This window comes from Poeciliopsis prolifica, unplaced genomic scaffold, assembly GCF_027474105.1.
Source record: "Poeciliopsis prolifica strain line A6 unplaced genomic scaffold, Auburn_PproV2 SCAFFOLD064, whole genome shotgun sequence".
Taxonomy (NCBI): Eukaryota; Metazoa; Chordata; class Actinopteri; order Cyprinodontiformes; family Poeciliidae; genus Poeciliopsis; species Poeciliopsis prolifica.
In genome coordinates this window covers 584,856-610,714 of record NW_026562439.1, presented here as the reverse complement: position 1 = coordinate 610,714, position 25,859 = coordinate 584,856, and the positions used below count along the sequence as shown (strand labels likewise).

General features: G+C 36.7%; 1 protein-coding gene across 5 annotated transcripts in view; it reads right to left on the bottom strand.

Moving 5' to 3' along the window:
• inpp4b (inositol polyphosphate-4-phosphatase type II B) overlaps positions 1-25,859 on the bottom strand; it is a 178,002-nt gene that overhangs the window by 37,298 nt on the left and 114,845 nt on the right. For all 5 annotated transcript variants that reach the window (XM_055019846.1, XM_055019847.1, XM_055019850.1 and 2 more), the window contains 3 exons: positions 21,230-21,360; positions 10,006-10,107; positions 5,043-5,151 (listed from right to left, as the gene is read on the bottom strand). In XM_055019846.1, the coding sequence (XP_054875821.1) occupies positions 5,043-5,151; positions 10,006-10,107; positions 21,230-21,360 (342 nt within the window). The remainder of the gene's footprint in view (positions 1-5,042; positions 5,152-10,005; positions 10,108-21,229; positions 21,361-25,859) is intronic.

The window sequence follows — 25,859 nt, the reverse complement described above, 5'->3', positions numbered from 1 at the left end:
ATATATATATATATATATATATATATATATATATATATATATACCAGCCCACTTCCACGAGGTAAAACCACATGGCTACCTTCAGATGCAACCCCAAGGATCTGATCTCTGTCCAAATTATTTTAGCTGTCAACTCTCGTCAGTTCCTGAATCTCTGATCTCATCGCCATCCGTTAGAAAAAAAAGCCAAAGCTGTCCTCACTGATGCAGAAAAAGACAAACCATGATCTGTGACCAGAGAAGCCTCAGGGCTTCTGCCAGCTACCTTCTCCTTCAGTCATTGGCCCCTGGATGTGGTTGACTCAAGAGCAGGCGTTGAACCACAAGCTGCTGTCCATCAACATGGGGTCCCAGCCACTGCCAACGGCCTGGCCCTGTTTTCCTCACACAGACGGAGAATCCTGGGAGAAAGTTATTTTGTTGGACAACATGCTGCTCGTCACACTAAATCTGAAATCAGCCCCAGGAGACTATGTTAAGGGCTGTGCGGTTTCGACCACTCTCTTTGCCCTAGAAATGTGACATCTGGCTTTGCTGCTTGACACAGATGCCTGGCGAACCAACAGAGTGTCCTGCTGATGACCTACTGCACATCTTAAGCTTATCTACTAAGTCCAGATCAAAAAACAAACAATAATCTTTGTTTAAAAATAATAATGGATAAATGGCTTAACGCCAAGACACTCAAAAAAACAGCTGAAGATACCGATGGAAAGAAAACAATGTCAGGAAAACTTACATGATCAGGAATTCATGTCTGGAGGAATATTTTTCAGTTTCTCAGGCGAATACAGATGTGAATTAGAGAGACTAAAACATCCCCAAAACCTACAATAAAGTAATTATTTATGTCAGAGTGTTTTCTAAGTAGGTTAAGTTTCCTCAGCCTGAAAAAGTTTGTGAAACACGAGTTAAGACCTTCGGTATTGTCGTGCTGCTGTCATCCAGCAGAGGGCGTTGCTGGTCGTCCTTAATCAGAGCAGGATACAGAATCAAAGATGGCGGACGGATCCCAGAACAGCAGGAAAACGAAATGGTCCAGTGTGTGATGAAAAATGCTTTTTGTCCAGAAATTAGAAATATGAACATTCAATAAGCTCCTGATGTTTCACCTTCATGGTCCTCATTGGTGGAGAAGCCTTAAGCTTTCAACCAAAACTAATTACTGACGTTCCAGGAAGATGATAAAAGTCTGCGCTCCTCCTCACTGACAGTACTTTGAATGAACATCTCTGTTCATGCAGGATTTAGTATTTCACATATTTTACTTTCATCTCTTATTTTTTGATTCAGCAACATAATGTGTTCCTGTTTTGTTACATTTTCTAAGTTCAGAAATGTGAGAAAACCACAATCAGTAAGTATTCAACACAGCTGACACAAAATATTGTTTGAATGTATTGTGCTATTTTTCTAAAACAAAAATCAACATATTTTGAAAATTTAGCCTTTTATGAATCTTGGATATGAAGATGAGGGCTTTAAATTTCAACCTGTATCAATGTTTGATATTTTTATTTTGAAATAAGATAGGAAATATGATTTGATGTCATTTGAAATGGTCAGTTGCCTGGTGACAGTCGAAGGATTTTTTATTCGGTCTACCTGCAAGACACTTACCTGCCCCAGTATTAAGCTAAAAATTGTTTGTATAGTTGAATTTTGTCAGCCTGCATCAAGGTAAGGAGAGCACTGTTACACAGCTATTAGATTATGATTTATTAGTCTGTAGAATATTTTACTTTATTCTGTAGAAGAATTTTGCTTTATTCTGTAGAACTGAACTGGAAAACTGAGACCATCTCCAGGAAACCAAAAGTTGATAGTTTGAAAAGAAAAAGAAAAAAATCCTCTTGCATTTCAAATAAGCATTTAGGGAGTAATGCATGCACTGAAGAAAGATAGAAAGGAAAATGTGCAGATTTTCTTTTTAAAATTGAGGAATACAGTGGTCAGATATGGAAGAGATGGAACATATTGCACTCTTGTTCTATTGCCAAGTTTGGCCGGCGCAGGTTGTTAATGGTTCCAGAAAGATCCCATTGTCCCCTCTTCTACTGTCCACAGAACAAAGATGAATGGCTCTTTTATTACCATCCTGGTAACACATCTGTGCTCAGGTTTTTCTTTTTTTTCCAGTCCCTTCCCATCTTCTATTTCATGATTTAATATCATATTGAACAGCCAAGTCTCACATCTCGTCAATTGTTCATTTTTTAATCAAACATAATTAGTAAAGAGTGTATCTTCAAGACGAGGGGGTAAGCTGGGCAAAGTTTAATTATCCTGGAAATGTATATTTTTGGTAAAACAGACTCAACTCGTGCTGAATTTTCAGGGAGTCTCAGCTGGAAATATCCAGACCGCTCTGCACTGACACACAGAGTGCCTCATTGAGTAGTTTCTTTAAAACATAGAGCCTGGGTCCACTCCTGTTTCTGACCACATTCCAGGTCAAACATGAACTGCACATTGCTCAGCGCAGGTCGCAGCCAGTTAGCCAAGTGGAAAATTGGAAAATTTGAGCTACAGTGAGTCATTAGCTAAATCAAATACGAAACAAAAAGCTCCATCTCCCTGGGGAGTTACCTCTGAAGCCTAATCTCTTACGCAAAGTAAATGATTTCACTTCAGTGGTTTCTCAGAAATATGCTAACCTTATCACTGTTCATGCAGGCAGACAGAACTGGCCATCTTCAGCAAATTCACTTCTTTATTTTTTAATCTGCAAAAGCCCCAAACTATTTTCCCATCAGTTTTTTTTTTCATTTCATGCCCACACTTCACCCCTCTTCATCTTTTCTTTCCCACTCGTTCTGGTGCTGCAAACTCTGTAACTAATTAGATCTGGCATGGTCTGTAATGACTTTGCACTCTATGGGGAGCAATGATGGAGAGAACAAAAAATCACCTTTTGCTTCTTTAGGCATCAGTCAAGTGGCCACATACTGACATACAGCTCCAACCTCCAACCTCTGAGCAAATAAAGCAAAAATCTGCAGCATCTCCCTGATCTGAGGTTCGCAACGCAGGCTAAGCTATACAAGAGTGCAATTTCACTCATAACACTGTTACAACGAAAATGGCCTCGTAACAGTCTTTGTGAAGCTGTCAGTGTTGCTCTCAAAGAGAATAATACAAAGCATTCAGCTCTCAGTCGTTTGCTGACAGTAATGATCTGACACAGAAAAACCTTTTTTTCTGTTTTGGTCAGTGAACGAATCATTAAGTAGCCGTTTTCTGTACGGCATCATCCAGATTTTATTGACAGATCTGGTAGAGATGTGTTTATATCTTTGAAAGAAATTCAGTTTTTGCTGCAGGAGCAAAATATTTTAAAAGAAAATGGAGAAAAACAAGATTAATAAAAAGACACTGGTGCCATAGTTATTGGGTACAGCTGAGTTTTAGGGTCGTTGTAGATTAAAAGCAAAAAAGAATGTTGCCAATTCCACAAAAAAACTAATGTATTTACAAGACAAAATAGAACAAAAAAACTCTTTTTCCAGTATCACTAGAGCATCTCTACCTGGTCCAGGTAAAGATGTTGAAATTTAGCCCATCTTCACAGCTACTGAAACTTTTTCACCACATTCAGACAGCAGTATAAATGCCAGCAGCTTTCGACTTTTCAATCAAGTGAAATACAAATCATAGCAGAAAGCTATTTCACTGCAGAGCTCAAACACAGAAAGCTGTGGTGTAATGCAAGCTCAGTTCGTATCATGAATCATTAATGATCTGACAGAAAATAGTTAGAATAAAATGAATTAATGATTTAACAATCCAACTGTCAATGGATTTATTCCTCACAAATATTGGGTTTGGCATTTGAAGTGAATAAAGTGGAAAAAAAAAAAAAAGAAATCAGTGATACCTCTTGCTTTTATGTTTATCAGTACTTATATTTTTTTTACTTTCGGAGCTTAAAGTCAGAATTGAACTTTGAAAGAAATGTTTAGTTTTCTGCTGTCAGTTGAAGAAATACATGGATCTAAAGATGTCTCTAAATGTTTTCAAAGTTCTTCTTACTGATTTTGAGAAGGAATAATCTGTATGTAAATGTTGTAACTGGGGAATCTTTTATTTAATTTATGCATGACAGTTATTTTTTTCTGTCTTGTTTTGAACAACCTCTGTGTGCCGCTGCCAGTTTTGGCCAGGATTTTTTTTTTTTTTACAAAAGACATTTTTAATCTTGAAAGGGAAGAAATGCGAAACAAAGGTTAACAACGGTTCAATAAGAAACAAAAACAAGCGTTTTATTTCGCTAGTGAGAGAGATTTACTCTAATTCTGTTTTCAGTTTTTTCTCATGTAAAGGTATTTTCTGTCCAGCTAATTGAAAGGTGCATCAATTAGCTGTTACACTGTTTAATTAGCGGTCAATGTCATGATCACCTTTTTAAGAGGTGTTGATTCCCTCATATCATGTAAAGCTATATGATATGATAATGGCTATATGATACTGGCTTCCTTGGTAAAAGATTTTTTTATTTTATTTTATGGATTGCTTGAACAAAAAGTGTCAAAATCCTGAATGCAGTAGCCGTTACTGTGGACTTCAGTCACGTTCCTCCAATAAAAACAACACAATTTCTCTTCATAAACTGAATTTTTTTCTGGCAACCAGCCTGAATCCAGCAGCGACTCCAAGTTGTCCTCTGACCTTCATGATCTGTGGCTCTTCGACGAGAAGCTAACATGGTTGATAAAGCTGAAAAATGCTTGCCTGGGAAAAGAACAGGTGGAGGGAACCTTCTAACTCTCCAAACCTTTTCCATCAAGCCTGTTGCCTACGGTCAAATTAACCTGTCAAATCCTGCGGAGCTCAAGACTAATTTCAACATGAATTGGAGTTAAGTAACTGGCTCAGACCTCACAAATCAAGTCCATGGGGCAGAAACAAATTTCCTGTCAGTTTTAATTAAGAAGTTAAAATCTGGTTCTTAATAAAAGCCATTTTCATCAGGATGCTGCTTCAATTAATTCACCCACACTTTCCTTAAATACATCCCTCCTTAAGGGATTTTTTTTTTTTACCTCTTCTTCTCTGCTTCATATCTGCTCAGGAGACGCTGCAGGCCTCCACACTTAAAGCCCTGGAAGTGGGCTGCTGGAGCACCGACAGTGATAATGTCATACAAAGCATCTGGAAAGAGGGAAAAAACATATTTTAGTTTGCTGAATTTAAAATATGGAGACAGGTAACAAAAATGAATGAGGCTCCTGAGGGCCTTGAAAGAAAAAAACATAAATATAGCAGAAAAAAATTAAATCTAAACTCAAATTGAATTAAAGTCATGAAGAAACACAACAATAAAAGCTGATAACACCTCACAAACATTTTACGATAACAAAAGGCATTCAGCGCAAGCGGGAAAAATATGATTAAATATGAATTTTTCACAGCTAATATATTTCTAATGAGGTGGTTCAGATGGGCTTTACAGCAAATATACAGTAGATTAGAGCCAAAATGATTCTCACGTTCAAAGAAATCAACACAAACTACTAAATTAATTAAAGTCCTGTGTAATAAAACAGCCTGGAGCAGGAAACATCAATTAAAGTTCTTATAAAATTTTATTAAGCAAAAACCCTAAGAAGGCTTTTCAGTGTCGTCTAATACGTTGCTCAGGCTTCCATATCTTGAGACACAAATCTTCAGAACTTGAGGCTTATTTTCACTTTGACCTTCGTTGCTTTATGTTTTAGTGGAGTGATTAATTCAGCTCTTTCAGACAACTCATTTTCTTCTCTGAAACAAACTTTGGGTTGTGCTGAAAACTCCACCCTCGTTTTATCCCTTTCTTCTTGTCAACATGACATTTCTCAAACCTCACAGGGTTTTTCTTCATCAGTGGAGTCTTGTGCTGTGAGCATTCAGAGAGGCCATTGCAGATGTCAGGTTACAGTTTTTACTGGACCTGAATCTTCTGGACTATCATGACAAGGTGAACTAATGTTTCGAGCTTCACCTGCTCATGGCTTATTTATAATGAAATTATATATATATATACACATACGTCTCAACTGAGACTAAATGAACTTGTTTCAGCTAAACTCGACATTATTTTCATGTTTCACTTTCCTACTTTCCAAATTGAAGTCAAAAGTCAAAAAAGGTATGAAACAACATATAATATAACCTTTCGGAGAGCATATAACTTCACTCTCTCAGAAAGAGAACAAAGCTACTTTCAAAGAAAAATAAAGGTATGGCATTATGTCAGGACTGGACCTGTATTTCACATATTACCCCCTCTCTCCTACATATTCACAGCTTGGTTTTGAGGTCGATTGGTCCCATGTTAGACCAGAAGGACAGCCAATGTCACAGAGCTTCACTCCAATTTGCACATCAGCCTCAAAATTAAATAAATACTTCACAGACAGCCAGGCAGGAACAAAGGTGCTTAGAGCAAGTCTTGTTTTGAATGACTAATGACTGAAGCTGACAATTAAACTCAGAAAAAACCCAGGGTGTGTGTGTCTATTTGTTTTTTGGTCATGAATACAATTTAGAAGGACCTCCATTAAGGTTAAAGCAAACTTAAAAAAAGAGATTAAGAGTGAGAGGCGAGAAAATGTTTTGCTTCACTTGAGTCCTGCTGGGATTGTCTGTCAGATACTTGGTAGTACATGACTGGTATATAGTTGTTATGCAACAATGTGTGGAAGTTTTAATCTCCTCCATTCCATGTCTTATTGTTCTGTATATTTTAATCCAAAGAGGCACCATCTCTTCTAATCTTTGGACTTTGTTGGGTTTATAAACTCATTTTCTGCCCGGTCCCTGACAATACCTGTATTTTGCTCATTGTGCAACTAAGATGTATGAAAATGAACATGGAGGACAAAAGATACAGCATGAGAACCATTCAATATTAGCAGAGGATGTGTCAAAGTGTTATGTTCAGTGTCTTAACAGATTCAAGCATAAAATGGGATTGAATAATGTTTTAGAGACAAGCTGCTGATAAAGTCCCAAAAATACTGACTATACTGACTATGGCTAAATGACTGAGATGAGTAATGTGATGGTCTAGTAAAAGTAAAACACCTGTATCATAGACTGGAGCTACGTGAGAGTTTTACTGGTTTGGGATTGCTGCTCTTGATTGATTCAAGATTTGAAAGACACTGTAAAAACCCAAATCTTAAAGTATTCTTGGTGTTAGTGCAACATATTAGTACACTAAGAGAAAACTACAAGTAACTTCAGCAAGATATGGAAGCTTGTTTTAATAAAAAAAAACTCCTTTCACATTGATAGAAAAGCATTAAAAGCTTATAGAGACTGGCCCAGTTTATTTCACCAATAAACTTGGTGAAATTCTTTAGCAATCAGATTAGCATGTTTAAAAAATAACAGAAAACCGTTTGTGAGACTTTGAAATTGGCTGGTAGAAGTAGTTTCTTAACAGAAATGTGTGACAATGACAAATCAAAATTTGGTAACAGTTATCTGAAGGGGTGTGTATAAGACTGACATGACACTGTCGTAAACATAATATAACTTATTAACATGAAGATTTTATGAATGTTTATGACTGTTATCATGATTTGGTAAATGACACTTTTGATTAAAAGTTGACACATTTAATGGACTTTTAATGCAGGTTTTAATGCAACATTGCATTAAAATGTCATTATTTACCAAATAATGAAAAGTTAACACTTTTAATCCAACTTTTGATGCAGCTTTATGTTAAAAGAATGACACTTTATAACAGTAATAGACATTCATGAAGACTCCTTCATGTTCATGGCAGGTATTATGTCATATTTATGACAGTCAGACTAATGCACTCCCCTTCAAATAATTCTGATCGCAAGAAATTTTTTAAAATTTCTTGCGAAATAGTAAATAAACAATAGTAAATAAACAATATAATTAATGTCCAATCAGACTCTAAACTGTCGCCACAGAGGAAAAAAAATTAAGAAGACCACAGCAGACCAATTGAGGACAGATGCGTTTTCCATTTTACTCACTGCTTCTTCCACTAGTTATACCAATGTGACAGAGTTTTCCTAACTCTTTTCCAGCAGCAGCAGCAGTGACTACAGAACATCAGGCACAATGACCAATCTGAGACTGATCCTCAGTTTTTCTTTTCACTTTTGTTATCCCTTTCTCAGTTAATCAACAGCAGAACGAGGCGTTAAAAGAGCAAAAAGACAGAGGAGCTTTTGTCAAGAGGAAACTGATTGTGGCAGTCAAAATGAGTGGCCATAATTCACACACAGCAATCTGCGCTGACAACAAAACATCCTCCTGAACAATGCTTTCGGCTCAGCTTTCCCAGACTAATGGTTTTCAGAAATATTTCACAGCTGTGAAAATCCATTCACAGTAAAACAAATGAATTCTCGTCAGAGCCCACAATGTTGTTATTTTTTCTGATTTCCCTTTTCTCTGGATGATCAATAGACAAAGTGAAAATAAATTACTTTGCAACACTGAGTAGATTATACATCACTTCTCAAGAAAATGCTTCTCTTTAGAAGAGAAGATTGAACAATGGAGCAAATGACATTATTTAAACAAGAAAACTGAGCAACATTTAAGACCTGGGCTCTGAACTCAACAGTTGCTTCAGGAAGTTTCATTTCTTACCTGGTTGAACTGCTCAGGTGACAGCATGAAAAGAAAAGCTGTGCAAACCAACCAATCTGTTTTTTTTGGTGAAAAAATAATTGCCTCCTAAACCTAGCAATAAGTCGTAAATAAGTTTACAGCAACAACTGCCAATAAGAATTTGCAAAACAGTTTTAACAGTGGAAACATTTTGTCTCACTCTTTTCATTAAAACGTCTTAATTCAGACACATGTGGAAGGTTTGAGCATACATTTTGCATGCTTAGGGTCATGCCAGTTCATCTATATATATATATTTTGGTAAATCCACATATAATCAACTGTGGAAATTATTTTAAATTTGCCAAATTTCATTCTTACCTTACGAAAACCTTCCCTAATGACGCTTTCTATAAAGATATGCTTCCTTCCTATTGCTGCTGTAATTTCTAGCACCTAAACTTCTGTATTTGGTCCACTTACTTTTTATTATAATTATTTGTTTACCATGCTTGCAGCAACATCAAGCCATTTTTGTATGTTTGCAAAACAAATGAAGAGAAATGTGGCAAAATGACTCACTTTGCACAAAACAGTAAATAAAAAAATTCACTTTGTAGATTCACATTACACTAGTAATAAATTATCCAACATTCCTCTTTTTTCCTAAGTGCCGTTGTGAAGTCAGCAAAGCCAGCGATGCTGTAGTAAGAGTGGAGAGATCTCACACCACACATTAGCCGAGCACCTCAGCTGAACAGTGAGTTACCTAGAAAATTGGCCCCAAAGAGGCTAATTATCAGCGTGTCTACCAATCAATGAGCCTTCAAGGTCAGTTTTGATATGATTTTCCCATTTTTCCCCCTTTTTGACAGAGAAACAAAGTCTAAGACTGATATGATGATTTGATCTGGCTTAACTCATCTTTCATCCCTCAGGTCCTCACTGGAAGAATGACAGTTAATCCCCATGTTTGTCTTCCGTCTTCCCATCAATCATCCTGTGTTTGGTTGAAATGGAGCCCGCTCACCGATAGTTAATACACAGAGACAGTTCCAGGCCAAGAGCGGCCTGCTGCCGAGCATCTGCAAAACAGACAACCTAGTATTTCTCTTCTCTAAAACGCAAAGGGCTTAATTAGTATTTTGTCTGTTTCTTTTTTCAGGCCAAAGTAATTCTCACCTTTCAACCTGAGTTATGGCCTAGAAACAGCCAGCCTGAGTCCTCTGAGTATTTCTGGCAGATGGAAAATCGAGCACTGAGAGACAAGAGTGTGACTAGAACCACGAAAGCTTTCCCAACATACACCTGCCGACATGGAAAAGGCGAGCGATCAAATGCCTCAGTCTTTTTCTTGTCCTGGAAGTATCTGTTAATCTCATTCTGAAGTCAACACACCCAGTCCTAATGAAACAATACCTGTTTTTTGGGGGCATGTCACTCTCATCCTCTGTGTGTGCAGGTTTATTGGGATGAACTCCAGAGATTTCTGGGCTTTGCAGCAACTCGGCTTGAATGAACCTGAACGAAGAAAAAAGACAAAGTCAAAATCCAGATGTCCATTTCAATTGAAAACCAGACATTTAAAGACATTCTGAATGAGGGAAGTATGATTTGATGTGCAATCACAAAGTACATGTCTGAACATCGTGAAGTTGGCATCAGACTTCAACATAAAGATATTTTTAGCACAGATGTGAAACATCTATCAATACAGAAAGGGTTAAAAACTTCAGGGAACAGCATTTTTCACAAATAGACAAACATGGGGCAGTGATAAAACTTCACAGGCCTAACAAAATTACTCCAACAATGATCTTTCTTTCAGAAAGTTGCAGTAAAATCCAAAACAGCATCTACAGCTGTCAGAGTTCAAATGTTGTGTCACTTTGTGAACTGCATTGTACTGTTATGACAAGCAGCTTCACACGTCATTAACAAATCAAATGCAACATCATATCTGGTGGCCACGCCCCTCAGATAAATTTAAATAAATTATTTGTAAAGTCTTTTCGGTTAACCTCTTGAGTGTGGAGTCTATTTATGCCCGAATGACTCATATGTCAGAGTTAATTGCTTGACAAACAGGAATAAAAATAATCTTTCCTCTCAAAATGGTCAGCTGCTGCACTAAAAGGGAGAAAAGAAGGCACCAAAGAAAACCGTTTTATCCAACAAAAACATAAATACGGCAAGACTTTTGCACAGTTCTGCACATTCAGAGAATCTTCAACTTAATTCAGAGACGAAGCTGCTGCACAGATTCAGATGTACATTTATCAGCTTCATGGATGTCATATAGACAGTGAGAGCATTCCAACACAGATAAAACACAAAGGACAAAGAAGAGCTCAAACTTCTAAATCAGGTTTTATATTTATGTGATTTGACAAAAAAATAATTATTCTAACATTTAAATATTCAGGCAAAGCAAAGCAGACAGAAAATAAAAATGTTCATAGAGTTTTAATCCAGTTTTGGATCAACGTTTTAATGGAACACACTCATATCAACCATGTAACAACAAACATTTTTAAAAACTGTTGGGATGGAGGAAATAAATTACGTAAAAAATTCTGGTCATGTAGCACAATCATGTTAGAGAACAACTCCTGCTCTAACTTATGAGATAAAAAAACAGGACATATTTCCAGAGAAGCACTTCGTTTTTATTTATTTATTATTAAAGTCTGAAGTAATTACAGCCATGGATGAACAACACATTGCATTGTGTCATTACCACAGAAGCAAAAAGTGATATTAGTTATATTTGTGCACAACAAGCCCATCCTGTCAGAGTCATTTTCTGTGTGATATGTAAGGCTTTCAGTGCAGCTCTTGATAACACTGGAATGTTTTGGTCAGCACAGTTTCTAGAAGCATATTGCTGTCGTGCTGTAATGACTTTCCTTTCAGTTTGCATGTTAGTGAAGATTAAACTTCTGTTGACAAAGACTTTTAATCATCTATCTGAGAGAAAGAGATGTAGTTCACCATCGCAGCGACGCTTCCCCTGCCTCACTGTGCTGATAAAGCTCCTCAAATCTGCCAAGATTATTCCATGAAACAGCTGTATGTTATTTTTTAAACAGCTATAGCTATAGATTTTTAAACAGCTATAGATTAAAATTACCACACTTAAAAAATGTCTGAACTAATTTATTTGTCAATGCACTGGCAGTTTCTCATACAAACAAAAATAATTACTGAATATTTGTGTACATGTCGTTAGGGTGTTAAGATTGTTATCTGATTATTTACAATGCTCTGGTATTTTAATTCATTTATAATACTTATATACGTTTAGGTTAGTCATATTTGCCAAACTCTGCACATTTATTGGTAAATATGGCGTAAAAAGCATATAATATTTTTGCTATGGAGACCTGCAGCGGTCCAATAGCAAGCTTAGTTCTCACTGTGCATGTGTGCAGGATAAACCTGATTATTGCTCTGATTGAAGATGTGGATAAATGTAATTACTGTTTCCTTGTAACCATTTCCTGACTCATTACGATTGGCACATATCGGCCTTGAATACTGAAGAAAAGGACGCCGTCGTTATGATTACCATGATAACAAGTGTGTATGTATAGCAACACTAAGCAAATTAGAATGTAATTAAATCAGAATATAATGTGCTGCACAAAATCAGACACTTTATATAGGTTAATTACACACACTGATGTGTTCAAGCCTTTATTTCTGTTAGTTTATGGTGATTTCCTGTTTACAGATAATGAAAAAAAAAACACTTTACAGTTCTTTTACTTGATATAGGCCGTAACTCTCCTTTACGGAAGCTCAACCCAGCTTGTTGTATCCGTTCTGCTCTTAAATCACTCTTGAGGCAAGGCATCACAATCTGTCAAGTGGAGCATGAACAACGCAGAAACTGTTGTCACACAATCTTAATGAGTGGATCTGTCACCTGGATGAGATTTTCACATTGTTTACCAGGTGGAAAACAAATTTATTTCAATCTGTTCCTGCACAGAATCCACTGACTCACTAAAGCAGAGATGACTGAAAAAACATCAATTTTGTTTTTAAGGTGACAGTCATTGTCATTAATTGGTGAAATTATTTGCTTCCACTGATAACAGAATAAGAGATGTAATGAATGTGGTATGAATGTTTTATTATTGTGGAATAACAGATTCAAACAGCCTCTAAGTGCCAGAGAGCACCTGTTTATTGGGCTCTGTGGTGGACATAATCATAATTATCTAAAACTTTAAAACATTTTTCAACAAAAATCCAAGTCAGTTCCACAAGAAAAGGATTTGTGAAGAAGAAAAGCAAAGAATATTTTCAATATTGCACTGTAATAGGTAAAACAATAGGTCAACAGCCAACATAAAAATATTTTATCACTGGGATAAATGACAGGTCTTTTTATTTTCTTCAGTCTTGGCGTTCCTGTGGATTTGTTTCTGATTTCAGCTGAAAAATCAATTGTCAGTATGGACATTTGTTTTTCTCTCATCCCTTCAATTCAGGATGTGAAGAGGGTTTTGATGTAAAGCTAGGATTTTTTATTCATCATAAATATAGAAGAGATCTCCTTTGTCTTCTCCTCTGCCAAAATGTCAGCACAAAAAAGGACATGGAACAAACAAAATGAAGAAATATGTTACAAAAAAATTAAAACAATGGCTTTTAGGATTTTTAAGCTTTTCAAGAACCTTGATTTTGAATTTTGCTCAACATGCATCTTCTCTTGCTGCTGAAAAACCGACCGTGAAAATGTCTTTCTCCAACTGTTGAGGTTTACCTCACTTATGATCATTATTTGCACCAATACCTTAATAGAAATAATAAATGTAATTTTGTTCAAAGCTTTAAAAAGCATATAAACACATCTTGTAATTAATAAATTATGTGAATTACAGAACTAAAATATTAATTTGGTACTGGCATTATGAGTGACATCAGTGATATTAACAAAAAATACATAATCAACAACACAATTTATTTATATGAGCAAGAAGAGGGAGTAAGTACATTTGTCTTCTTCCCACTTATTTTCCAGCTAAATTGCATTCTTGTTTCTCTAAATATAGAATTATTATATGAAACACAAATTTGCCGACTCAGATAATGTTCTTAGTGCGTGTATATTGCTGTACATGTTTTTGTATAAGTTGGAAAGACAAATGCAACGTGACATCACAAGCAGAAGACCCCTTTGCTAGAGGCTAACTTCATTTTAGCTGTCAAACATAACATAACGCGCTAAATCTTAAATGTATGATTGATATATAAAAGATAAAGAGATGTAATGCTTTATGACAACTAGATGACAAGGTCAGGAAAAAGAAAAATAGCGAGGAGAGGGAAGTAGGGCAGTTATGCTAGCTTGACTATGACAACCTTAACATGTAGATTCGCTGTGGAATTCAGTTTGTTTAGTTAAAAAACACAACAACGACCCAGATACCAACTCTCTCGGGTGTTTAAGTTAGCTAACCTGCCACTGCTGTGTTCAAACAATGACTTCTCAATACTCACAAAATAAACATCAAGCTTGAACACATAATACCGTAATGAAATGAATGTTCTGTTCTTGTGGGAAATGTTTTTTTTTTTTTGTTTGGTGTTAACAAAACTGTGTGTAGCATAGTGGACACAGAGAACGTTCTTCAACCATTTTTGTGCATTATTTATTTCCTTTGCATTAAATTAATACCTACGTCTCCAGGTTTTATTTTGGTAACTGAATTGGTCCAACACTTCAGTGCGGCTATGACAGCAAGTAAAAAAAAAAAAAAGTCCCTTTGGCCCCCCAGCCCTGTGAGCATGGGCAAAATTTCTGGAGGTAAACAATAACATGCAGTGTGTCTTCTAAGACATAATGTTTTTATTTCTTTTATACAGCCTAAAAATAAAGCAATAACTCAGAATATTTAAGATTACATTCTCACCTGGTGGCAAAGATGTGCTCTTTATCAAGGGGAGAGAATATCTGCAATACTATCCATCTATTAGCATCTTTCTCAGCCTTTAATCTTTCCTTGTCATTTATTTGCTCTCAGTTACTTATTTGTACTTATTAAAATACTTCAGAAAATAAGCTTCAGCTGCATTTAAGAAACCCTCTGAGTGCCTATGCTTAAAAAAATCAAAAACAAGAACAAACTCTGCAACAATCAGTCCTTAAAAAAACCAACAAAACCAGCTGCTCACACTTGTGGTCTATCGGGTCAGTGTGCGTCTGTTTAAGCTTGTTAGGGGTTTCATCATCATCGGGGTCTTTGTGGTGCTTGGAGCACAGCAGGCTTCCCTATCCGACTCGCAGTTTCCAACATGCTGCAGACACCGAGGAGAATTGGACTCACGCTGCGTGAGCAGAGGAATCAGTCTGAAAGGAGCATGAATTGGACAAGTGAGTCATGTCTGACAGCACAGCATTTTTTTTTTCTTTTAACCAATTTATGTCTTCCAAGATTTGGTCAGCTTTCAGCCTATAAAACAGCGAATGTCAGAGCAGCAGCTGAGACCCTCCAGGCAACAGACTACACACCTATTCACTTAAGGTGCACAATTTCTAATACGTCTCACAGCTTTTCCAAAAGAAAATATGCCTTACGGTCAGCTCCTGGCCTTAAATGCAAAGTATTGGTCTGATTTACCAGCAATTCTGTGAAAGATTTGAAAAAAGTCTTAGAATAAACTAATCAATTGTTGCAGTGGCCTAATCTCTGATCTCTCCCAGAAATAATGACTGTTAACAAAGCGCCAGTACTACAGCTATGGGTACCCCAAACAGTCAACCTAAAATAAATGTAACTGAGACATTAAACTTATAGATTTTAATTATTCCTGAATAATTTGACTAGACTCAGATTTTATTTTTCTGAATATTCAAAAGGAAATGTAGCTTTGTGAGCTAAAATTCCTCGGATTTGACAAGCGACTGGCTTGGGTTAGCAAAGCAGCCAATCCAGGATTCATTTCCTTGAAACTGATTAGCTGTACTCCAAAAGCAAAAATAAGGAAGACAGTGGATGTTAGCATCTGCTGTAGTGCCAAGACAGTTTCTACTGTGTGCATTAATGCATATAAAGATATATTTGGTGTCTGAGCAGTTAAAGCAGGCAGTTGTAAGCATGTTCTTCAGTTATTGTGATGATTGTGGTACATAACTTCTGCCAATACCGGGGACTCAGTACTTTTTTATGTTCATCAAAGCTTCAAGAAAGTTAAGAATAGAATGTGACACAGTAGCTATTTATTCTAGCTACTGTCCAACAGGATGGATGAGGACCCATATTTATCTTGTCACCTCACAAAGTGAGGTGTAAGGTGAAGCAAAGGGAGGTAAAAACATCTCCAGCGCTCAGCGTTGAAGGCATCCTGCGCTCACCAAATCTCCAAAACAAAGCTTTCTGCACACCAGTATGTTTGTCAGGAACTTTCTGTCCTATCACAGTGTAAACATGTTGATCTTTATAGCTTCACTGGAACTGGTCAGATGAGACTAAGACTGAGATTTTTGTCAGTTGTTTGTTGCCAGGATGGTTAGGAAATTATTATTTAAAAGTGGATTTTGCATTTACTATTGTCTTGCTCTTACATTAAAACATGTTTGTAGAGCTTAAACATGTGTGATAGAAAAGCAAATATGTTTCTCAAAAGGTCTTCAGGTTGTAGGACTTTGTTTAGTTATAATTTTGTTTTAGCTAATATTTTTTCTGTTTTAGGAGTAAAAAAACACCAGCAATCAAATGACTTAAACTGTCCAGTGAAATGTAGCGACCTCCGATTCATTTCAACAAATGAAAATCCCTGTGGATAAGTCTGACCTTCAGTTTCATGTGGATAAGAGCTCATCAATTTATTATAAACGCATAAATAAGCCTATTTAAGGACAGCAAATCTCAGAGCTCAGAGTCATGCCTGAAAAACCCAATTACATTAATTAAAAAGGTGGAATATGTTCTGTCCTGTGGGAGCATTTTATATTTCACATCCATTTATCAGCTTTCCTCTGGACAATTCTGGGAATTATATGAAAATGTGAAAAAAAATAACAAGGTTCAATTTGTCTTAATTAAATAAGTACTTTATTAGAAAAATCTCCACAGAAATGAAAATTCATTACAGTACTTATTAAGAAATTTGAAAAACCATAAAACTGACATGTATTTAAAATGAATGACATTATTTTTGCAAACATTTATTTATTCTGATGGAAACTCCTGCACAGACTGATCCTTCTGAGTTATTTTTAGTGATCAATAATTCATCTGCAGCAGCTTGCACTCACAACTTGTTTGGCAACGACTGTCATGCGGTTATGTCAGACTGGTTAAAGACGGAAAATCAGGCCAGGATTCAGCAGAATCCAGGCCAGATGAGGATCCCGTCAGGAACCATAATGACCAAAACCACAGAGTCCAACACCCACCTCCTCTGAGTCCTTCACCTTCACGTCTCATCAGGAGGGAAAAGCAAAACCCGGCAGAGACAAACATCTCATTAATGGGATAGAAGAGGATCAGTGGGAAATTAATCAGCCGTTATATTCGTAAAGCTCACATCGTGCTAAAATATGCACGGCTTGAAGGTTCGGCTGAGTGGGGACATAAATGCAGCCTGATTGGTCAGTACATGAAGTTGGTATTCATAATAACACTTTAATTAGTGATAATTTAATGAGTTTAGTGGAGCAGCAGGGCAGCTGATGTAAACCTAATATGCCTTTATTCCAGAAGCAAACAGGGGATTGAGAGCAACCTCTGTTCTATTCACAGCACAGCGAACTTTACTGCTGTTCAGACGCATAAGTTAATCAGCCAGTGATATTCAGAGGAGCTAAAAACATGCTTAGTGCTTCTCTACTAAATGTTGAAGCAAATCAGACGAAGATTAATTATTTACATTTTAAATTAGAATTAATTGAACAAATTAACATCAACATGCAAAATGTTTGGAGGAAGCACTAACTAAAGCCTGCATGTCTGAAGTGTTTTGTTTTTTATTTGTTGGCTTGAACTTTTTATCTCAACTTGTAACACTGAATTTAATCACCGAGTCATGGGTTGGCATACACTGAAACAGCTACTGCACCGTCTAGCCATGCATAGACTGGAGTTAAATAGTTCTACAAGTCAAGAAAAGAAACAAACCCAGATATAACAGTTCCTCATCTTCTCATGTATGTCAGCATATCTATAAATATGTTTAAATATAAATGAGGAGCGTTTTGTTGATCAAGTTCTGCCACATTTATTAAGTCAAATTGTTGATGCCTCTATTTTGCATAATGTGTGTTTTCGAATGAAGGGTCAAAATTCATAGTGTTTTATGACATCATTACTTTAGTTTTGCCTGGATGAAAGTCTTATTTCCCCTCATACTTAATGATTGCCTGATGCCAGTTTAATGTTCTAAACTCAGCAAGAAGATGAAGCTATCATCTTTCTGCACTCCTGTCTGATCTAGTTCCAACAATACTTATAATCGAATACTTCAGCCATAAGCCCCGGATCACCTCTGTAATAAACCACTCTCTACAAGTTTGCTTGGTATTATCCTTTAATTTAAAGAAGCTGTAGAATTTGGCCACTTCCAAAGAAGCCTGCTGTTGAAGCTCATGTCTTGGCCAACTTCAGGTTCATTTCAAATTTCTCTTTCCAAAGTAGTGGATGAAAGTCACTGCTCATATTCATCACCATTTGAAATGTTTTCAAGAACCAGAAAATCAGATTTTCATTTTGGCCACAGCCTAGAAATAGACCTGATGAGGAGGATGAATGATTTTTTGATGGCAGAAGATGCTGACTCTCTTCTCCTCGCTGTGCTTGACTTGGCTTCAGGACTCGACAATCTTGCTTATGGCATTTTTTTTTAACTCTCTTCAGAACAAAGATGGACTCACTGCCATCAAATTGTTCTAATTCTATCTTACCTACAGAAAACAAACAAACAAACAAAACAACATTTCTGTTGGCAATACAAAACCACAGCCTCACAGATTTACCTCCTGGGTTCCCCAGGGCTCAGCCCTTGGCCCCATTATTTTAAATAACATTTGCTCTTTCTTAGCAAGATGGAAATTTCAGTGTAATTAAAAACTACAGCAAGTTCTCTACTGTCATTTGCATTCCTACTATCAAGCTGTTCATCAGCACTGAATACAAGACAGACACTTTCGGTTACTAGTGGATTCAATGTTTATATTTCTCCCTTTCCAAATAACTTCACACCTCAAGGACCTCAAACTCACTTGAACCAAAACAGCACAATATGGAAGATCAGACATGCTGTGAATTCACAGCATGTCTGATCTTCCATATCTTGATCGCCTGACTGATGTAGCAATGACAGGTGATCGATTGATTGTGTTCTATTGTGTTCTATTTCAATAGTATCTTGTCTTCCTACAACTTTGAAATTAAAGCCAAATTCTCAATAGAGAGGTGGATGTACAGCTGGTCTGATAAAATGTAAAGATATCAAACTGCCTTTCAGTTTAGTTTAGTATTTTCTTCCATACCAAAGCAGATCTCAGACTTCTGAGTTCTTTGTGTGTGAAGGCTATAAGGAATAAGTCTAAATTCATGCAGAAATACAGAATAAGGTCTAAATTAGGGCTAACAGTGGACTTAATGTTGAGCTGTGTCCAAATGAGGTGTAAGTGTAGCCTTGATGTTAAAATGGTGCCTCTTGCACAGCAGGAAAAAGGAAAATCACACAGTCGCATACACATTTTGATTGCTCACAACAAAACAAGTTCCTATAAAGCTCTGTAAGAGCAACCTTTGATTTAGTTTCCCAGTGACGCAAATTATTCTATATCTATCACTGTGCTTTCAGCATCTGTTCTTTTAGATACTTTTTGGTCCTGGTGGAACATGCTTGAGGCTAATCTGAGCCTTTATTGCTTCACATCAGATTTACAGGATCAGCAGGGGGCGGGTTGGACCTTATTACTGCTGTTTCATACAGTACCTCTTCAGTTTCTCCTGCAACACTTCACAGCAGGAGGCTATTTTCTCCACAACAGTCTGATTATCGCAAAGAAACCAATCCTATTGTTTCTGAGGAATGCGGTGGCTTTCAAAGAGATTTACACCCTTTGAACTTTTAGATATTTTGTCATGTTACAACTACAAACTTTAAGGTATCTCTTGGAGATTTTACTTAAAATACCAAAACAAACTGCCACATAATTGTAAAGTGGATGGAAAAATAAAATAGATGGGGATAAAAAGTGTCCTGTGTTTTAGAAATCATCCCTCTTTACTCCAATACCCCAAATATAATTTATTACAACCAACCTTTTTCAGCATTCACTTAACTTGTGTCTATTTTGACTTTGTACAGCATGATTTTGACTTTGTACAGCATGTTTGAAGTATCAAATCAGCACATCGAATGCTGTAGTGAAGACCTCTGAGGTTTATGAGAGATTATTAATGAGAAAACAGACCAGACAACTCAGCAGACAGGACATTTACAAGACGTCCAGTTTGAGGTTTGTTACATGACATGTAAGGCACGCAGCTGACATGTGGAAGAAGTTGCTCTGATCAGATCTCTGCTTGTGACGATGTGTTTCTTCAAGAGGGTCAAGAAATGATTGTTAATTTTCTTGTGCAAGAACTCTAAACGTACAGGCAGATCTATAGAGGAATGGTTTGGATCAAAGCGTGATTCTGTCAGAATGGAGAAGTCAAAGTCTAGATCAAAATCTTTGGCAAAACTTGAACACTGGGTTTCAAGTTTTACTGATGCTTCCTGTCCAATCTGATGAAAAATTAGCAATAGTGAGATAAAATGTGACTCTTAACATGCAAAGCTGGAAGACACACACCCTTAACAAAGAGCTGCATTAAAGATAAGTTTTTGAGGTGGTTTTGTTTCAACAATATCAAAATTAGCATATTTCACAAAAATTGCAATGGAAAGACTTTTTTCCAATCCCACAAGTCATGAATGTGACCACTGGCGAAGAAGACGACAACAAGAAGTGGTAGAAGGATGATGTGGCACCATGTTGTTTATAATGACTTATCGTGTGAGCAGACTGTGTGTAATGAAAATACTGCAATTGTGAAACTATGTGTTTTAGTGGAATATTGACAAAGTTTTATGCGTATCTGTAAAGGAAATGCAGGTACTGACTCCATGTAATCTACTTTTTAACCCACTTTGAATGATTCACTGAGCTTCCTGCACTACTAACAAACTGGACTGTAATATAATTGAATTGAAATTATTTATTTCTGCCTCGAGACAATATTTGCTGTGAATTGGCACAAAATGAATAAATTAAATTTAATTGAATTGAAAGTGTATCAAAAATGCTTTTTGACACTGTATTGAATCGCAGAGCCAGATGTAAAGGCACAACAGATTTTTTAGATTTTTCAATAGCATGTGTATTTATTATTATGTCTGTCACATAAAAGCCCAGTAACATTCACTGAAGATTGTGGTTGCAATGTGACAACAAGTAGAAAAGTTCACACGGTATGAATATTGTTGCAATGTATGCTACAGTGATTGAAAAGGTCTGCAGTGCAGTCTGCAAAACAAACAAAAAAACCATTTATTTGTGATTTGATAAACTGCAGTGTGCATGTGTGAAACAGGACTGGGTTTAAGATTAAAAAAGGTTATATTTTTATACCGCTTATCTTCTCCAGCTCAGCCAAAGTCTCCTGGTAAGAGCTGATGATTCCTCCGTATCGCGTCACAACCTCCTTCCTCAGGTTGTCCCAGTGAGGAGAGAGCTCCCCCAATTCCTCCAGATCCTGCAACCTATAAATAACCATAGCACATGTTAGGATTTTACTGCATATAAATGTAAAATTACTAATAAATTCAGCAGATGCTGGCATACTGATACAATCGGACCCAGTTTATGCGAGAAAACAACATGCATTACAATAATGCTTTAAACTTTCCAGTCAGGGCCCATGAAAGGATTCAGACTCCAGGAACAACAACGATCCAAGCTGCTCTTTGAGGAATCCGACACTCATGAACACATCGTAGTTCAGAGCCAGCTCTGCAGACATACATTCCTAAAACTTGGCTTGTGAGGCCCACTTATCCGCTCTACCCATTTCAAAGCGCCTTTCATCCCGTTTACATACTGTATTAAACAAATGAGTCAACTATTTGCTGGATCTTGTTTGCTTTCATCAGAGTTGTGCCAAAATCACCTCTGCTCCTACTGCAGAGAATAATTGCAGCTGTGCACAAGTCGAGTGAGTTTCTGTGGGTGCAAGGGCTGATTCCCAACAGAAAGCGCAGCCACTTTCATTGTTTCCTCATTTGCATATGAAAAAGGAATGAGGTGGACAGATATCATTCAGTCCTCCTGCAGTAAATTACAATGGTATAGAAAAAAATAGAGGCTTAAAAAGGTGTTACATACTATTCAGGACAGCAATTATACCATCACCTGCCGTGATTAGAAGATAACAAGATCAGTGTTTACATATTGCTTTTTCTTTAATTTAAATGCCCACATATGTAATTCCTTGTTCATGCATCTTGCTGTTACGATCAGGTATCTCTGCTTAAATGCATAATTCAGTGGATCAACCCTTGATGTTGTGATTCAACCCCTCCAGCAATTCAGATTGCCTTTGTAGATTATCTCCACTTTTCTTTTATCCCAATGAATACGTTTGAGATTACTTTGAAAAATCTCTCTACGAGTTAAGGTGTGATAACAACAACGCCTGAAGCAAAAACTGAAAAATTGTCTAAAACAACACAATCGGGCCTCAGTTCCGGTCAAAAGTTTACATTAATAATCAGAGGCATAAATAACAAAAATGCTGAGTTTTTGATGTTTTATTTGAACCATTACATTTCTAGGATTCAGAGATCGTACAGCAGACAACAAGAACGAGTTAAAGTGATCCAAGTATCAGATGCAAAAGTTAGATTTTCTTCAGACAATTTTTTTAATCTATAGGTTTAAAATTATGCACACAGAATGAAATATATACATATATTCAGATAAAGTAGCTAAATGTGACTAGAGCTTATTTATCTCTGGTTGGTGATCATGATAAAAAACAGCATCTGTCTCTCAGTTATCATAAAACCGACTAATATTCAGCTCAGTGGAAAAGTCCAAGAATGATCAAGATAACCATTTCAAACAGCTGCATGTAAGTAACAGTCACTTAAAGGCAGCTGTGGTTATTATACATGTCCAGATGTGAAGCATCTTTTTTTTATCCCTTTCAGTGATGACAAAATAAAATAAATCTTTACTCTCATTAATTCAACATTTTTCCAATATAACGATTCCAATGAGTCACCAGCAGCAAAACCACAAAATAATCTGGTGTGTTTCATGATATTTCAACATCCAAAACTCAAAATCTCTTTGCTTATTTTTAGCTTTTATTACACCAAACTCTGCAGAATTTTGCACCGATTCCTACATTCCACTTTAAAATCTCTAAGTTTGATTGCAGCGTCTCAGTTAAACTGATATTCCAACCACTGGGAAACACAGAGTGTTAATGTTGCTGCAATCTGGACTTTATAATTTTAACTTCCAAAGGCTGTTAGGACAGATATTAGAAGCGCTGAACGTAACAACATGAGCCTGGCTGCACATGTATGTACATTGTACTTTCCACTGGGAAAAAACAAAAGTCCAAAACACAAAATAAGTCAGCATTAATGTCAACAATAAATACATACAAAACTATTATAGAGACAAAACAGATGTGAGATAATCCATCAATTTGTCATTTGATCAAAAACTCAAAATTAAAATGTTGCAAATTGGTAAGTACTAGAAGTACATCAACAAAGATGTGATTTTTTTCTGACAGATAAAAAATCTGTCAGAATGGTATAAAAACGGGCATTGAGCTTGAAACAAGCTGTAAGCAAGAGAGTGCCACATGCTGCGCGACTGTGCCAACGTTTTCTGCAGGTGGTTACGAGTGCGTTATGCTGATTACATTGGAAGACATAAAGCTTTTTAGCAAAGTAAGAATTTTCAAGATTACAAGGACAATAAACGGCAGCAGGACATGCATGTGATTATGAGTCATTTGTGAGATATTTGTATAAACTCAGTTTCACTGTGCAGTAAATGGCACCTCTTAACCTTTTACGAAGAGGCCAGTGAGAGAAATATTATAGTCCAATTAAAATACTGCGTAAGATCCAAACAGTGACTTAGTAAAACTAATTTGAGATGAAATTTATAAGAATATAAAATGATCTCACTACACTTTAAACATTAAATCTCTCTCTTATTCTTAGCCGACTGGAGCTCAAGAAGTCTTGGAAGCACAATTTCAATCCAACACGCCTGTTTTTCTCCGCAAGTGAAGTTGCAGCTCAGCTATGCTACAATTCCCAGTGGTTTCAATCAAACATATTGTTTCCAGTGTATCCAATTACAGCTTGAAGTAGCTCTAAATACCAGAGGGCCACTTTAAACAATCACAGGGACAATGTGATCATGTTCTGTGATTTGAATAACAAGTTTCAGGCCACTAGAGAATTACAATAGTTAAACCATTCAGACTATATGTCTGGAACACTGATACGCCATTGTCAATTGAGAAAGCATTTCTTTTTTTTTTAATTTGAAGGATTATACAAGTACATATCATTTTTTAAAACAAGATAATTATATAAAGCAATGGGATTGTCAATATATTGTCATTTTTCTAATCAGCATACCCACTATCTGAAAAGAGTATGATAGAGTAATAAAGTGTATCCTGCTTTATAGTATGATGATTTTCTCCTAATCTTTCAAAGCAGTCTTGATTAATTGACTCTTCAAGCATTTTTGAACAGCTTTTTAAAAGTTTTCTTTACACTTTGGCTGCTTTTTGTTGCATTTCAGTCCAGTTCCTGCCCATTTTCAAAAATAAGGCATAAAAGGCCCCCATACGCTTACAAAGACAAGCAAGTTAATATATATAAAAATCTTAAGTTCTTATGTAGATAAATAATAAATAATTTATACCTGGAGGAAGTAGGAAGCAGAACTTCTTGGAGAGAAACAATCGCACAGGATGACACCGGGTCAAAATCCAAGCCAAAGAAGTAGAATCAAAAGTGAATAACAATACAAGTTTCACAAAGGGTGGAAAACCAAAGGCTAAAAGATCCCTCCTTTGGACTGTTTGGCACACAAAGAGAGAGACAGAGGCCTCACCACTGAAGTCTGTAGAAAACCCACCAACACAGAACAGGATCCACTTTCAAATTTCACCCAAAAATAAAAGTTTGTGTCATCAGAAAACTGCAGGTCCTTGCAAGGACAGAAGAGAAGGACAAGCAACACAAACATTCCCAACTGGGCTTTTCTGAAGACATCTACAGTTTGAAGAAAACCCTCAAATCAGTCCAAGAAAGAAGCAACGAATCAGTCTTCAACTGTTTGTTTATCCTGAAACTTCAATGGAGATATTTGTTGTGCGCATCTTGAATGCGGCGCTGCTCGTATAAATCAAATCCACTGATGCAGAAAAAATTGTTCCTCCTCTGAACGTCTTGTAGCTGAGTTGCTGAGAGTTTGCAACAAAGAAAGAAAAAAAAAAGTCTAATTTTTAGAACTGATGATTTTGCTGCAGCATCTTTACTCCATGCAGAAGGTAAAAATCACTCCAAACTCTGTGTAACTTGAAAACGTTTAAATGTAATTCATGAACGCATGAACATCAGCAAAAACATCAGATATTTTCCAAGTTGTTACACTCTGAAACAAAAATAAGTGTAACAGAATATTGACTAATTTCTTCCATACTTAAAATATGTTATTGATCTAAATTCCTATGGGTTGTGGTTTTTGTGTTTTCCCTTTGGAAGATGAAAGCTGTAAACCATTCTGACATATCAGCCCTCAAACAATACTTTACCAGAGGATTTACTTCCTCGCTTCCCCAGACGGCTGAAAGTCGTATTTCAGTTCAAGAAGAGCTATTGGCTGCAAACCTGGCACACATTAGATGGTGAGCTGAGGGATGATGATGATGATGACGGATATTTCAGCTCAAAACTGTGAAAAAAGGCCACAAGCATCACGAAGAAAAATAAACTAATCAGACAAAAGAACAGTGGAGAACCGGATCATGGGTCACCGAGGTCCCTGCAGTTAATTCTGGTTCTGATTAAACGGTCTCTGGATACACAGCATGAGCCCGACCTCACTCCTGTTTACTGCCAACAAAAGGACGGCGAGGATCAGAACCCGACCGCAGAGCATCAGAACCCGACAGCAGAGCATCAGAACCCGACCGCAGAGCATCAGAACCCGA